Genomic DNA, 16,525 nt, shown 5'->3' on the forward strand with positions numbered 1-16,525 from the left:
CCAATTAATACCAGACCTTCTCCACATCCAACTTTCCAGTCTGCCATGTCCCCACTCAAATCAAGCGATGCTGTGTCCTTGAATTTGCCATCTCATCATGAACAATCATAAATGAACCATGAACAAGTCTCAACCTGCTCCCTCTTCATGGTTTCCAGCTTCTAAACCCTTATACATGCTGTGCCTCCTTCCTCACTCATTTCTATTCGCCACTGAGCAGTGAAGAAAGAGCCTTTTGTGTATTTCCTACTTTTATTTGACAATAACAAACTGAATATAAAAAGGGAGAAGGAAGGTGGGGGGAGGCCCTGGATCTCCCCCTCTCTGCTTCCCCAAGCATCCCCTATCCTTATTCCTATGCTCCAGCAGGGACCACCCCCCTTCCCGCCTTGTGGTGGGGGTGGGGATTGACAGGCATGGAAATGTGTGTGCGTGTGTGTGCATGTGTGTAGAGGGATGTTCAGGAGATCAAGGATGTTGAGGGATCAAGAGTTAGAGGGCCTTCCCTCATCCCCCATCAGAGTTGGCTCCCTGAGAAGGGGTCTTGAGGGAGCTCTGAAGGTGCACAGAGGTGTCTCAGCCTATGAGACGGTAGAAGATCCAACATCCAAAAGTGACCCAGTGACTGGCCCAGCTGAGCTCTGACCACTTGTGGACAGTGTATGCCATGCCGTAGCCCTGTGGGAGAGAAAGAGTTGACAGTCCTGCTCAGCAAGAACAAAGCAGGTCTTGGGAAAATCCATCCTTTGTTCGAAGGTATTGCTATGACTCATAGTTCTAGGTGGAGCCACAAAGAACTCTGGTATTGTAAGTGAATATTAATCCCCTATGCTGCCCCTTTTGGTGTTTTCTTCTTGAAATATCCTTAACAAAATAAGATAAGGTCATCTGATTTTCTGACCTGTATTGTCCCTTAAAGAGCTCCTAGACACAGATATTTTTAAAACAAAAAATGGCCAAGGAAGTGAATAGGCCATTCTCAGTAAAGGGAAAAATGAAGAGCTCTTAAATGTATGAAAAGATTGTCAGCCTCACTTATAGTCTTACTCCTATTATGATGGCAAATAATATCCAGAAGTCTGAGAGGCACTCTCTGGGTGGGGTAATGCGCATTGCTGGTGGGAAGGCAAAAAGGTATTTTCTGCATTGTGACTGTCAGCCTAGATCCTACAGTTCTGTCTACAACCCATGTGACCCTACAGGAGGGTATTACTTGGGGCAGCAGCATATATAGTAACAAAGTACTGGAAATAACTGAGCTGCCCACAGATCCCATAAAGAACAAATGATAGTGTCATATCCTCATGGTGGAAAAAATGAATGACGACACTGAGAATGATGGGGAAGATTTTCAAGAATTATTATGGAAAAAAGCAACATGCAGAAGCATTTGGTTCATGTGTTAAGGTAAAAACCAGGGTAAGGGGGGCAGGGAGACAACATAACAGGTTCAGCGCAGGCTTTGCATGCAGGAGCCCTGGGTTCGATCCTTGGTACCACATGGTTCCCTGAGCACCACAGGAAATGACCCCCAAGCCCTGAGCCAGGAAGAACCAATGAACACTGCTGCATCAAAGGCAAGAAAAGAAAAAAAATACCCAAGGTCAGGGGACGGAGAGATAGTACAGAGGGTAAGGCGCTTGCCTTGCACGCCTTGCCAGGTTCGATCCCCGGCATCCCATGTGGTCCCCTGAGCACTGCCAGGAGTGATTCCTGAATGTAGAGCCAGGAGTAACCCCCTGAGTATCACCGGGTGTGGCCAAAAAACTGAAAGAAAAAAAAAACCCAGGGTAAAGGAATTAAAATGCATTTTTATATTTGCTTGTCAGGCTTAACTTTTGGAAGGATTTTTTGGGGAGGAGGAGTTTTGACCCACACCCAGCAGTGCTCAGGGGCTACTTCTTATGGTGTTCAGGCGGATCATGCAGTACTGAGGAGTGAACCAGGGTTGTCTGCCTGCAAGGCAAACACTTTAACCCTTGTATTATCTCTTCAGCCCCAGGGAGGGTATTTTTAAAGAATGAATAAAGGTGGTTACCTTTAAAGTGCAGGGGAGAGATGGTAGCAATAAGAACTTCCAGTGAATATTTGGAATACTGTTCGGTTTTGAAATTATGTGAGATGCATTAGTTATTTAATGCATTTTAAAAAGCTATTTAAAAAGAAGAAAAACTCAGATTTCACATGCTCACTGAGCAAGAATTAAAAATTATTTTAAGACAAAACTAGGAGCTGGAGAGATAGTACAGCAGGTAAAGGTGCTTGCCTTGCATATGGCTGACCTGGGTTCAATCCCTGGCATTACATTTGGTCCCCCGAGGACCACAAGGAGTGATCCCTGAGCACAGAACCAGGAGTAAGCCTGAACACCACTAGGTGTGGCCCCCAAACCACACAGACACATATATCAGATACATTTTTATTTTTTTTTTGGGGGGGGGAGGAGGAACTCCCCAGTAGTACATTGGGGCTGGAGGTCACTCCAATGCTACTTAGCTGAGCAGTGCAGCCTAGGGTTTGACAGATGGTTGGCCCGCTACGTTGGGAGCCATGAGGGTCACTCTCTGACAGTGCTTGAGGGCCATATGGTGCTAAAGATTGAACCTAGGGCCTTGAACATGCAAGACATTCACCTCACCCATTTAAGCTATCTCCTCAGCCCAATACATTTTTTATTTTAACTAAGAGTTTAAATTAGGGGCTGGAGAAATAATACAGTGGGTAGGGTGCTCGCCTTGCATGTGGCCATACTGAGTTGGATCCCTAGCACCCCATGTGGTTCCCCATGCCCTGCCAGGAATGATCCCTGAACACAGAGCCAGGAGTAAGCCCTGAGCACTACAGGGTGGCTTCTCCTATCAAAAAAAGTAAAATTAAAGATGTCGAGATGGGTCGGAGCAATAGTACAGTGAATAGGGTGCCTGCTTTGCACAAGCTTGACCAGAGTTAGATCCCCAGCATCCCATATGGTCCTCTGGGCTGCTCTAGGAGTGATTCCTGAGTGTATAGCCAGGAGTAACCCAACCCCTGAGCATTGCCTGATGTGACCCAAAAAGTTGAAAATAAAATAAAATAAAAGTGTGGAGAGTTACTTTAATGGACTAAGTGTTTTGCATGTGGGAAGCCTGAGTTCAATCCCTGGTATCACGTGGTCTTCCAAGTGCCTCCAGGAGTGACCCTTGAGCACATAACCAGGGTAGCCTCAGAGTACAAGGTGGTGCGGGAGTAAAATAAACAGACAAAAATTGAACTTAAAAAGAGACTTTGTCTGCAGGAACCATTGGTTTGATTCCTAGCAGAGCACTTTTAGGAATAGCCTCCAAGTACAATAGTTGTAGCTGGAAAGAGGGGGGAAAGTCTAACTAAAAGAAATGAAGGTCAAAAATTTTTGTTTTCTGAACACACCTGGAAGTGTTCTGGGTTTACTCCTGGCTCTGCACACAGGGATCATTATTGGTGGGCTCAGAGCACTATATGGGGTGCCAGGGATTGGACCTGGGTTAGCCATATGCAAGGCAAGTGCCCTACCCATTGTACTATCTCTTCAGCTCCAACAAAAACTTTATGAATAAAGAGCATTTTTACATTTAAAAAGCAGTGAAGTGTGCATGCTGTGCATGAATAAAAATAGTATATAATTCTAAAATTCATCTCCTGGATCTTCTACCCCCGGTTATGGATTGTTGTTCTTTTTTGGGTTTGTGTTCCTGGTTTTTTGGGCCACACCAGTGGTGCTCAGGCTCAGGTGTTATTCCTGGCTCTGCACTCAGGAATCACTCTTGCGGGGCTTGGGGAACCATAAGGGATGCCGGGGATTGAACCCAGATCGGCTGTGTGCCAGGCAAGGACCCTACCTGTTGTGCTATTGCTCCAGCCCCTGCCCCCCAATTATGCATTTTTGAAGTAGAACACAGAGTTTGCACATTAATTCTGAGTAAAAATAAGGTGCTTTTTTGGGGAGGGGGAACATCTGGCGTGTCCAGGTGTTACTTCTGACTCTGTGCTCAGGGTCATGCCCAGCAGTGCTTGGAGAACCGGTTGGGACTGGGAATTGAACCTGGGGCTCCAGCATGCAAAGCATGAACTTCAGCCCTTTGAAATATTTTCCTGGTCACAATAAATTGTTTAAAAATTTTAGGATAGTGTGAGGTGGGATGTGGTTCCTGAGGTGGATTCCTAGTATCATATGCCTTTGAGCAACATCACAAACATAATTTTTGCAGAGGCCACTCAGGGTGCTGTGCTCCGCAGTTATTTACTCCTGGAAGTACTTGGGGAACCAAATGCAGTGCAGGGGATTGAACCAGGGTTGGCCATATGCAAGGCAAACACCTCCTTAACCCCTGTACTATCTCTCCTACTTCCACAAAAATAATTTAAAAAATTTTGAGGCTGGAGTGATAACACAATGGCTAGGGTGCTTGCTTTGCATGTCGCCGACCTAGGTTTACTCTCTGGCACCCTATGTGGTACTCAAGCCAGGAATGATCCCTGAGTTCAGAACCAGGAGTTAAGTCCTAAGCACCGCTGAGTATGATTTCTCCCACCAAAAATTAAATAAGGTCTAGGAAGAAAGTTAAAAGGGTTCTCTGAAAGCTTTGCATGAAGGAGGCACAGGCTTAAACCACAGTACCACATGGTCTCCATAGCATACACAGGAAGGACCCCTGAGCAGTATAACAGAAGGTCCCCCTAAGCAATGCAGGGTGTGAGCCCCCAAATAGCTCAAATTTTAATTAGGAAAAAAATCTAGCCAATCCTAAACAAAGAAATAATTAAAAAATATTTAAATATGGGGCTGGATAGATAGTAAAGTGGGTAAGGTGCTTGCCTTGCACATGGACCTGGGTTCAATCCCCAGCATCCCATATTGTCCCTTGAGCCCTGCTAGAAATAATTCCTGAGTTCAGCAGGAGTAAGTCCTGAGCATTGTAGAGTGTGATCCAAAAACCATAAACAAACAAACAAAAAATAAAACCTAGGGACCAGGGCTGGAGAGATAGTACAATGGACAGGGTGCTTGCCTTGCATATGGCCAACCTGGGTTCCATCTCTGGAACCCTATAAGGTACCCTGAGCCCTGCCAAGTGAGACTGCTGGGTGTGGCCCAAATCCAACCCCTACCCTCCAAAAAGCAAAAATCCCAGGGAACAGAGAGCTAATATAGAGGTGAAGAAGGCATTTGCCTTGTTTGATCTTTGACACCACATGGGATGATTCCCTCCTTCCCCAGAACCACCAGGGGTCACTCCTAAGCACTGAGTCAGGAATAGCCCATTGAGCAATGCTGGGTTTACCCAAAGTAAAAACTGGGTTTGGTACTCCGTGTCTACAAAATAAAGTTTGTAAGTTAATTTCACATATTTTTCACACCACCCCAACAGTGGGAATCAAGCAGAGGCCTGATGGAACCGAGGAGGTCTGAGTGCATAAGCTAGAGACATGCAGCACAGGCCCTCCTGCCTCAGCCTCCCACCCAGGCCTGCATGGTTCCCAGGAGCTAGTAGCAACATCCCTGGGTCACCCCTACCCCAGGGCCCCACCTCACCTGCTCCTCTGTGGTGTCGTCCACATCGACATCGAACAGGGAACCCAGGTAGGCCAGGTGGAAGATGGCTAGGGCCCCAAAGAGCAGGTTTAAGGTTCGCACCCCAAGGCCCTGTGGGGGACAGAGGGCTTGGCACCTGGACTTGTACTTCACCCTACCTGGGTAGGGGAGCCCAGGAGAGATGCTCCAGGCCCAATGGGTCCCAAGAAGGATGATGTCCCAGGCATCACCTGGGGTAGGGAGCTCCTCTGGGAGCTCAAGGGGTACCCAAGGATGAGGATACTGTTAAGGTACTGTTAGCATAAGGGCATCAGGTTTGGGGGAAGACCACAGTATTCAGACAGAGAAGGTGGAATGATGGTCAGAAGCATGGGTGGTAGGGCAGGAGAGAAATCTGAAGTTGTCCAGACTTCTTATCAAGAGCTGAATGCAAACACACGCACGGAAGCACCCCAGGGGCCCATTCCTCCCACCTTCTCTCTCCGTGCACTCTGCTCAAGCCACACCACTTTGGGATTTCTCAGCAACCCCTGGGCCTCTCTGCATGAAGCATCTTGACACACGTTGCTCCTTTCGCCCCTCCACATTTAGGCTAAAGACCTTAAGGCACCTCTCTAAGGTAAGATGCAAACCTTTCACCTTGGCAGTTTCTAGGCCTTCCTTACATATTTTTCCCATTTGAGTTAATTATAGGCTACCAAGCTATTGTGCTTGATGGACTTCTGATGCTTTGAATATTCTGCCTCCCTTATTGAAATGTTTGTTCCCAAAGGCATTTTGTCCAGTTTGGTTCACAGTGCCTTGTACCCACAGGTGCTTAATAAGTGTTCACTGGCAATGGGAGGTGGGAGATGAGTGCCAGGAGAGTATGCAGCAGGCGCTGGATAAATGTTAGAGAAACGGATGCCAGTGACTCAAGGTGTGTTTAGGGAGCTAGTCCGAGCACCAGAAGAAGAAGCCAGGCACCCTGGAGTAGACCTAAGATGGAGACAGAAATGCCTTCTGTGAGGGAAAGTAATGGGGCACACCAGGCTGCCAAGGCTGATTCCTCACCAAACGATGCTGGTGCAAACAGTCTGGTGGGCATCGTTTTGACAAGACGCAGGCACTGAGGATCCGAGCCAGGCGCTTCCGAAGGACTGGGGCAGGGGGAAGGGGAGAAATAGGGTCAGGTTAGCCTTAGGGAATGGCAGTGCCAATCTTCCCACCTCCCTAGCAGCCTTCCATCCAGTCTGCTGGGCCCAGCTCTGCACTCACCATGCTCCACATATGTGATGAACGCCAGGGATAGCAGCACTGCCGCCAGATGGAAACTGAAACCCTGGGAGATGCAGGGATGAGTATGTGAAGGTGGGGGCCCTGTCACCCTTGCCCCGATTCCACCCTGATCCCACTTGACTTTACTCACGTGCAGGAGGGCGCTGGCCGCATAGGTGACCAGCACAGCAGAGAATGTTCCCAGGCGGAGAGCATTCTTGAAAACATCTGGAGGAAGGAGATGGAGGTCAAGAGTCTCCTGAGAATCCCCTGCCTTCTGGGGGCCCTGAGTACAGAGGGAAGACAATCCCCGAGCCTGTTGGAAGCCTCAGGGATAAAGTCTTTATGGTGGCTTTGGGATATATCACATATCTGAAATGTAGCTCCTTTGATTGATAATGATTATTGCTTTGCGTTTGGGGCCTTACCTGGTGGTACTCAGGACTTACTTCTCTGGGCTCTGCATTCAAGAATCACTCTTGGTCAAGCTTGGAGACCATAAGTGGTGTCAGGGATCAAACCCAGGTTGGCCCCATGCAAGGCAAGTGCTCTACCCACTGTTCTATCTCTCCAGCCAAGCCTGAGTTTTTTCAAATCTTATTTTTATTTAGCCTGTTAAAGAGGCAGGCTGGGGTGTGGGGTCTGGAAGAAAATCTGGGGAAGGGTGGGAGAAGCATGCTAAAAGTAGTCTATAGACCAAACATGATTGCCACTCAATGCCTCTCTTGCAAAACACAGTACCCAAAAGAAGAGAGAGAGAACAAGGGGGAATACCCTGCCACAGAGGCAGGGTGGGACGGGGGGATGGGGGGTGGGGGGGATGCTGGGACCCGTGGTGGTGGAGGATGGGCACTGGTGGAGGGATGGGTACTTGATCATTGTATAACTGAAACCCAAGCACAAAAATTTGTGAGTCTATAACTGTACCTCATGGTGTTTCACTAATAAAAATAAATAAATAAAAAACAAATAAATTAAAAATAACTGAAAAAAAAAGAAAATCTGGGGAAACTGGTGGAGGGAAGCTGATACTGGTGGTGTGATTGGTGCTGGAACATAGTAGATCTAAAACTCAACTATCAATAACTTTATTAACTATGGTTCTAAATAAAAATTATAAAAACTATTTGGGGCTGGGGGGCTGGAGTGATAGCACAGCAGTAGGGTATTTTCCTTGCATGCAGACAACATGGCCGACCCGAGTTCGATTCCTCCGCCCCTCTCGGAGAGCCCGGCAAGCTACCGAGAGTATCTCGCCTGCATGGCAGAGCCTGGCAAGCTACCCGTGATGAATTCGATATGCCAAACACAGTAACAACAAAGTCTCCAATGGAGATGTTACTGGGCCCGCTCAAGCAAATCGATGAACAATGGGAGGACAGTGACAGTGACGGTGATTTGGGGCTGGAGTGATAGTACTGAGGGTAGAGCTTACCTTGCATGTGGCCAACCTAGGTCTAATCCCTGGTACCCTGTATGGTCCCCTGAGCCCTGTCAGGAGTGATCCCTGAATACAGAGCCAATAGTAAGCCCTGAAAACTTCTGGGTGTGACCCAAAACCAAAAATATTATAGTTTAATTTGGGGCTACACTCAGCAGTTGTGCTCAGAGACTATCCTGGGCAACACTGCTTGGGAGAGAGTATGGCTTGGGGATCAAACCTGGGGCACTCAAATACTAAGTATTTGCTTCAGCCCTTTTAGCATCTATAGCCCCTGCTCACTTTTTAGTGGGGTACAGCACATAAGTTGGTACTCAAGGCTTAATCCTGGCTCGGTGCTTAGGGATCACTCCTGGCAGGGCTCAAGGGACCATATCAGGTTCTGGGGCCAGCCCTATGCAAGGCAAATGCCCTGCCAATATACTATCACATTGGCCCCCATTCAACCCTGTTTTAGAAAAAAATTTTGAAAAAGTATAGGGAAATGGAGAGATATTACAGCGGGTAGGGCATTTGCCTTGCATGCGGCAGACCTTGGCTTTGATCTCTGGTATTCAATGTGGTCCTTGAACCCTGCCAGCATTCATTCCTAAGAGCAAAACCAGGAGTAACCCCTGAGCACTGCAAGGGTGCTGTCCCCCAAAAAATCCAAATATGTTTAGGGGTCTCCCCAGCAGTGTCTGGGACTGGGGATCAATCCTGGAAGTATTTAGTGCAGCGGTGTGGGCCTAAGGGCTGGGCCTGGCCTATAGTGCTGGTTACCAGAGCCACACAGCATTGCTCTCTCCTCATGCTCTCTCTGCACCAACACTAAGTTTGAGTTATATAGCACATGTTTTGCATGCCTGGACACTGTGGCTCCCCCCACATACCACTGGGCATGGCCCTGGAGGTCGATGAACACTGCTGGGTTGACCCTGGTGGCATCTAGTACTGTTGAGCCTGAGCAGTGAACCTTTAGGTCCATTAGGTTTGCTGAAGATCTCTGGGAGTGAACACAAACCCCTCCTGAAAACTCCTTGGGAGTCCACCCCCCAAAAGAACAAAGTCAATCCTCTCTATGATCTTACAAGGACAGACCTCTGTCATCTCTTCAGCTTCACACCTCACTGCCTATCTGTGCTCCCCCTCATTCACTGTGCTCCTGCCTCACTGTTCTTCTTGCTGTTCTGCCAATGAAAGAGGCCACATACATCTAAGGGCCTTTGCACTGGCTGATTACTTCATCATTCACACTCCTCCCTCGCTTATTACATTGCTTAATGCCTCACACTCCTCAGGTCTTAATTCAAAAGTTTCCTCCCTAATGAGACTTGCTCTGGTTAACTTATTTAAAATAAGGAGTCAGGGGCTGGAGCAAGAGCACAGCGGGTAGGGCGTTTGCCTTTCACGCAGCCGACCCGGGTTCGATCCCCAGCATCCCATATGGTCCCCTGAGTACTGCCAGGAGTAATTCCTGAGTGCAGAGCCAGGAGTAACCCCTGAGCATCTCCAGGTGTGACCCAAAAAGAAAAAAAAAAGTCCAATCTCTTCCTCCCACTCCAGGCCTGCTAACACTTTCATTTTTACCTGTTTTCTTTCTTGATTATTATTACCAGAGCACTTGTGACCACCTGAACTCTTTTTTCTTTGTTTTGGTTTTTGGGCCACATTCAGCGATGCTCAGGATTTGCTCCTGGATCTGTGCTCAGGGATCTCTTCTAGTGGGGCTCAAGGGACTCTAAGTGGTGTCCAGGATCAAACCCAGGTCGATCTCATGTAAGGCAAGTGCCAAACCTGCTCTCCTCTCCCTCTAGTCCCCCGTCTGAACTCACCTGTATTTTCTCTCTTATTTATGATCTGCTCCCCAAATAAAAATGGCAACTTCCTAACGACAGGGAAGGAGCCGATAATACACAGAAAAAAGCTGTTGCCTTGTGTGTGGCTTACCCAGGTTCCATCCCCAACACTGTATGTATATGGTCCTTAGAGCCCCACCAAAAATGATCCCATGTAACTGGAGTGATAGTACAGTGAGTAGGGCATTTTATTTACATGTAGTTGACTTGGGGGTCAATCCTCAGCACCTCATATGGTCCCCTGAGCCACCAGAAGTGAAGTGATCCCTGAGCACTGAACCAGTAGTAAGCCTTGAACACCACTGGGTGTGACCCAACCCTTACACCCCCCCCCCAAAGAAAACAATGATAGCATAAGGGCAGGGATGTGGAATGTTTGGTCCCTGTAGCACTCAGAACCAAGTACTGAGCAGATGCTGCTGTATGACATGATGGGGTTGGGTAAAGGACTCTCTGCTCTCTGTGAGTGCTGGCTCAGTGACTCACAATTATTTAGCCAGTAAGACATGGGCAGGTTCCAGCTGGTGACCACTTCCACCATGGACCGGGGCAACTCCACATTCAAGGGCTTGGACACAGTCAGATCCCTGTGGGCAGAAGAGATGGACACATTGATTTGGGATCTCCCCCAACCCATCTGAGCCCTACACTTTTCTCTGGCCTCCTCCCTCCCCCAGGAGCACCTGTCCTCCTCCCTGTAGCTCTTCCCAGAAGCAACCCTTAACAGTAGGACCCCCACACTGGCCCTCCCACCATTCCAGGTGATCCTTTTCCTCGGTGAAGCCGGCCCCTGCCAACGTGGCTGTGGCCTCAGACAAAAAGCCCACGAAATAGTTGCTGAAGTGGAAGGAGACCGCACTCTCGTAGGCTCGCAGCCACCTGGGGAGAGAGGAACGAAGGGGGTGGGGAGGGGGAGGTAGGCATCAGGTTCAGCACAACCTAACAGCCCACCATGCCTCAGTATCGCCAGCCCCTCTCTGTGAACTTACCTTACCATGGCGCCCCTAGGGCCCCCAAGGGGTCAGGAAGGCAGCAGAGAAGAAAAGAAAGAGAGTCAGAGAGACCCTGGAGGCTGGCCCGAGTGGTTCGTAGACAAGACAGACAGAAATGTGTTGGTACAAATTGGTGGGCTGTGATACTCACACACTTACATATACTGTTGGTTTAGTGGCATGTGGCTCAAGTGATGTAGGAGCAGCCCGATAATAGGCCGTGCTCCTGCAGCCTCACTTGATGCCTCACTTGGTGGGACAGCCAGACCCTCCCATGGCCAGCGACCCTGCCTCATAGCCCTGTGCCTGCTCCAGCTACAGGGGTGGGGAGCAGACATAAGTCCTAGTGGCCAAATGCCCCGTCTCTAATTTCACCCAGTGACCAGAGATGGACAGAAATCCTCCTTGCAATTAGGTACAGAGCTCAGCACCCTGCTGTGACTTCCCCCCAGTATATGCTGCAAAGGAATCACTATGTCTGATCCCAAACAGGCAGTGTCCTGCACTGGGCAAGGCAGATATTCTGGAAGCAAACCTGGGGTGACTGCCTAACTGCTTACTGGGGTGACACTGAGGAAGTCACCTGACCTTGTGGAGCCTCATTCAGCATATGCTAGAATCAGCAGCCAGGGGGTGAGGAAGGGGTGACATAATGAAGCAGCAGGGTGACATTTTGGGGTTTGTGGGAGTTTGCGCCCACATCTGTGCTCAGTGCTCAGGAAGGTGCCAGCGATGGAACCCAGGTCGCTTGCATGCAAGGCAAGCACATCCCCGCCGCCCTACCTCTCTGGCTGCCAAATATTTGGTAGTGTTCCCCCCCTGACCGCCCCCCCCACTGGTCAGTCCTGCAGAGAGGGACGACCTGTTGGCTCCATACCACACAGTCAGAGAGCAGAATGGATTGTAGACACGCACACACAGCCTCCGGTCTGCCTGACTTCCAGCCCAAATTATCCACAGGCCAGACCTCTCTCTGATGACAGCCACACACCCCATTGTGACAAAGGGACAAGCCAGCCAGAATGCCATTCCCACATGGGAAGTCAATGGCTGCTCAGCAAACCACAAGGACGGTGCTGCTAACCCGAGGCCCAGAGACAGATCAGCTCCGCACCGCCAAACATACACACCTGTCCATCCCTGCTGCAGTCACATAGCCCGTTTCTAGCAGCCAAACCGCGGAACAGATGGACAGCCACACAGTCTGTGACACCGAGTCCCAGCGCTCGGTCAAACACACAGAAGACAGCCCACTCTCTTTTGAGCTGGGTGGGGGAGTGGGTAAATGGGGACACAGATGCCAACATCCAATCGGTCACCGACTGCACCCCCAAGCCCCTCTCCTCCCTTCCTGCCCTCCCACCCCACCATCAGCCCAGCTCACTCACAGCACCTGCCCTCATTTACCTGGCTTTGCGTTTCTTGCTGTAGTAACAGAAGACAGACAGAAGCATTAAGAGACAGGCTCAGAGCTGGTAAGACCCCAGGTCCCTACCCGACCCCCTCACTGCTGGGCAGAGGCCTCGAAAGCTGTGCTCACTTGCGAAGGAGGCGGTCACCATCGAGGGGGATGAAGTACGGGAAGAGGTAAGGGCCCACACAGGTGGACAGCACAAGGCACAGCAGGGCCAGCGCCAGGCTCCGGGCCACCTTCTGCAGCCATTGGCGGCTCTGTAGGGATCAAGGCTCCGTGAGCAATGCCCCGTGGTGGTTCCCACAGTCCCTGCCCACCTGTCCACCCAGGACCTCACCAGCGGGCGGCCTTGGACAGCCTGTAGGTAGCTGTGGAAGGATATCCAGGGCCCAAAGACGATGGTGCCCACGAAGTAGAGGTAGCCCATGAACTCCACGGGCGAGGGCACAGCACCCACCTCGCCCCGGTCCAGGTCGAAGCCCAGAGACACCGCCTTCATGGCCACGATCATCTGGGCCCCTATGTGTGGTGCCCATGGTCATGTGCACGGGCAGAGAGTCGATCAGCATGGAGGGGTGGGGAGTACCAGGTGAGAGGTGGACAAGCAGAGGATGGGGTGGACAGGGAGGCCAAGAGCCAGACGGACAGACCGGCCCAGGCCAAGCAGACGCCCTTTACTTCTGAGAGCCAGGTATGTACACGAGAGAGGCCAGATGGACCCAGGGGAAAGGCATGGTAGAGAAAGACACAGATACCAGGGGAGTCTGAGGCCCAGTGGGGTAGGCCGATGAGGGAGGAAAGTGTGGAAGGAAAAGCTGGTGAAGGCAGTTAGAAGAAGTGGGGGCAGGTACAAGGGCCAGGGCTGCCTACCTCTCATCTTGTGCCATGTCACGGTGTCCACCATGTGCATCTCACTGAGGAAAAAAGGGGGTGGTCTTGGCCCCCTTGACCACCACGGTTTCCGAGACCATGGGGGTAGGGGGACTGAGAGGGCAGGAATAGCAACCCAGGTGCAGAGAAGGCTAGAGTTTCCCGGTGCCGCATAACCTTTAGGAGGAATCTATTCTCCAAGACTCCCTCCTCCAGGGGGAGCCCAAGCCCAACCTATACTGTAACAGCCTTTAAAGGGAAAAATACCAACCAAGTCTCCGAGCCGCCCCACCATCCCCATCCCCACCCTGGACAGCCCCTGGAGGAGGAGGGCCACCCAGCCTTCTGCCCATACACAGCCCGGGGAAATCATCCATACCCCATAAGCAGGTAGATGAGGATGGTGACGGAGAGGAACACGCCCCGATGGGAGGAATGTCGGCAGAGGAACAGCACGAGGTAGCACAAGAGGCTGAGCAGCACGACCCAAACCATGTGCAGTTGGAAGAAGTGGTAGAGGCTGAAGAACCCGCCGGCCACGGTGCTTGCGTGCTTCAAGTAGGAGGGTAACCCTTGGGTGAGAAAGAGAGAGAGGAAACCACAGGGGAAGTTTGGGTGGGTTGGTAGAAAGGAAGGATCCCTTAGGCCAAGGATACAGTCTGGGTCAAAGCTCTGAGGATGGATGGTGGTAGGGCTGTAGCAGGAGAGATGACAGGGCTGGGTGGAAAGCAAAGAGAGGTCTCCGAAGGGCATTTGTGGAGCCTTAGAGAAAATATGCCTATCGATTTCTGTTGGATATTATATCCAAATTCAATTTCCGGGGACACTGATGGCTGAGGTTGTAGTGGCAGAGAAAAATGTCCTTGTTTGGGGGGGTACACACTGAAGGATTGGGAGTGAAATGTCATGATGTCAGCAGGTGATTCGAGGGACTCAGAAAAAGATGGGGAGTGAGAGATGACTAAATTTAGCGTGGCAAAATCTTGACTGCATATATGCATGTTCCTTGTACCATTCTTGCAACTTTTTGGTTACGTGGGAATATTTCAAAATGATAAACCTGGGAAAACATCAAAAGAGCCATTTTGAAGCAAAGAACAAGGAAGTGCTGAACCTTTTGGGTTTTGGTGTGCAGAAATCTTAGCACCCTCTAGGAATTTTAGGATGCCTTATCATTGGGCTATTTACCAATGGGAAAACATTCTAGAATTCTCAAGTCTGAGATTCTCATCAGGTCCTCCAAATTCAAAATAAAGGCTTTAGACAGTGCCAGGGAACGACCTCAGAGCCTCGCAAGTGTACGGCAAGTTTTCTACCACTAAGCTCCATCCCCAGCACCAAATGGCAACATTTGGGAAGCCTCAGATGTCAGAATTCTCAAGCCCTGTCACTGAGGTGGGGGAGGGGAGTACTGTGGGATTCCATAATCCTGTGGCATTGGCATTTCAGAATCTTACCACCTTAGGATAGCGACCTTTTCAGAACTCCAAGATCCGGGAACCTCAGCCTTCCACACAATCCCAGAGCCCAGGAACACAGAAAGGCAGAGTTTGGCATTGGCAGGATGTGGTTTGGCCGGGGTGGCATGGGCTGCTGGACGTGGTGGAATGGCGCTTGGCTTGGAGGCATGTGGTGGCAGGACGTGTTGGAGCCTGGCTTGGCCTGGCAAGACGTGGCAGGAGAAGGTGGGGCTTGGCATGGAGGAACGTGGCAAATGTGATATGGCCTGGTGCTGGGAGCACATGGTGCGGCAGGCACTTACCAAGCCTCCAGAGGAGACGACAGGCGAGGCAGATAACAAGGAGTAGCCAGATCTGGTCAAGGCCCTGCTGGGCAGTAGGCAGGAGACAGCCCTGCAGCAGTTGCTGGAAAAATTCCTGGCGGCTAAAGGTAGCCATTGCGGACCCCCACGGATGGTTGGACAGATGGGTAGACCTGCCAAAGTGGGGGACACAGACGGTGCCTGGGATGACCACAGGGCAAGGGATGGACGTGAGCACTGAGATTTCAGTGTGGGTCAGCCCAACCCATGCAGAGACAGGATACTGGGGGGTTCGGGGAGGATGTAAGTGTCAGGCACAACAGATTGAGCCACGAACTGTGTGCATGTGGGTGTCCTGGGTGCGCACACACACAGCCCATGACCTGTGGTGAAGGAAGGACCAATGTCTCTTGTTTGCTGTGAACAGTCCGGTCCGGTGGTGATTGAATGGTGTATAGGCCCCTATAGCAAATGGGGGAGAGGCTCCCTGGTTTCCAAGGTAGAGTCACTCTGTGGAGGGCAGAGAGGGAGATCCTGTGACACTCGGGGCCGTGTGCATCTGTCCTTGTACGGATGTGGGGGGTGTCCTGTATCCTCCGCACACCCCATCTCACCCCCACCCGGTCTCTCGAAGCTGCCAACAAAGCCCTACCCATGCCCGGGGGCGGCAGGGAGGTGGAGGTGGTGGTAGGGGACATAGCAGGCGGGGGAGTCGGAAAGGTGATGGAGAGGGGGGCCCGGGGCACGCGCTGCAGATTCGCGTTGGGAGGCCGGCTCAGGATGGGAGCAAGGGAGCCGCGTGAGCACTCCTGGAGACCTACCTGGCAGGAAGGAAGCCACGGTCCTGGGGGCCCGGGACGCACTGCCGCCGCCACCGTCACCGCCTCCTCCGGGCAGCCTCCCCCGCAGGCCGCAAGGCCGGGACCAGCTGCGGTTCCCAAGGCGGCGCAGAGAGCGGGCCCTTTAAATCCGGGGGGAGGCCCGGCCGGCGGGCTTGGCCAATGAGAGGGCAGAATCGGGGCGGGGTCGGAGGAGGAGGGGAGCGGGAGGATCGAGGGAAGGAGGAGCGCGAGGTTGAGAGGAGTGCGGCGCCGGAGCTCCGCAGCGGGCGGATTCTTCATTCTGGCACCTTTCGGTCTCCTTGATGTCCCTGCCCCTGAACGTTCGCGTCAGGAAGTCTGGCTGTCCAACAGCAAACGTCCGAATTGCCAGATTCCTAGCCCCTGAGAGTTGAACTAGGAAAGGTTGGGGGAGGGAGGACGGAAAGCCGGCTCCCCCCTAAAACTGCTCACCTGCGCACGTCACTTGACGTTACTGTGCATGGCGGTGCTCCCGCTTCACAGATGGGAAAATCCACTCTTATCCCTCTTTCCCATTCGTTGAGAGCAGGAAAGGAAATTGCA

General features: G+C 51.2%; 1 protein-coding gene across 5 annotated transcripts; it reads right to left on the reverse strand.

The window, feature by feature from the left end:
• Positions 1–233: 233 nt before the first annotated feature.
• PORCN (porcupine O-acyltransferase) lies at positions 234–16,160 on the reverse strand. 5 transcript variants are annotated; one of them, XM_056128592.1, is made up of 16 exons: positions 15,944–16,101; positions 15,460–15,632; positions 15,123–15,295; positions 13,740–13,932; positions 13,361–13,404; positions 12,828–13,009; positions 12,617–12,747; positions 12,484–12,501; positions 11,074–11,088; positions 10,838–10,963; positions 10,571–10,671; positions 6,957–7,033; positions 6,806–6,869; positions 6,602–6,687; positions 5,549–5,659; positions 234–678 (listed from the first exon to the last, which is right to left on the reverse strand). In XM_056128592.1, the coding sequence occupies exons 3-16, from the start codon at positions 15,256–15,258 to the stop codon at positions 577–579; spliced, it is 1,386 nt and encodes a 461-aa protein (XP_055984567.1). In that variant the 5' UTR covers positions 15,259–15,295; positions 15,460–15,632; positions 15,944–16,101; the 3' UTR covers positions 234–576. The 5 variants fall into 5 exon arrangements, with proteins under 5 accessions (XP_055984567.1, XP_055984566.1, XP_055984569.1 ...); XM_056128591.1 differs by lacking the exon at positions 15,460–15,632 and having other exon boundaries at positions 15,944–16,099; XM_056128593.1 differs by lacking the exons at positions 234–678; positions 15,460–15,632 and adding an exon at positions 697–1,767 and having other exon boundaries at positions 15,944–16,160.
• Between the last annotated feature and the right edge of the window lie 365 nt (positions 16,161–16,525).

The sequence above is a fragment of the Sorex fumeus genome, unplaced genomic scaffold, assembly GCF_029834395.1.
Source record: "Sorex fumeus unplaced genomic scaffold, SorFum_2.1 ptg000065l, whole genome shotgun sequence".
NCBI lineage: Eukaryota > Metazoa > Chordata > Mammalia > Eulipotyphla > Soricidae > Sorex > Sorex fumeus.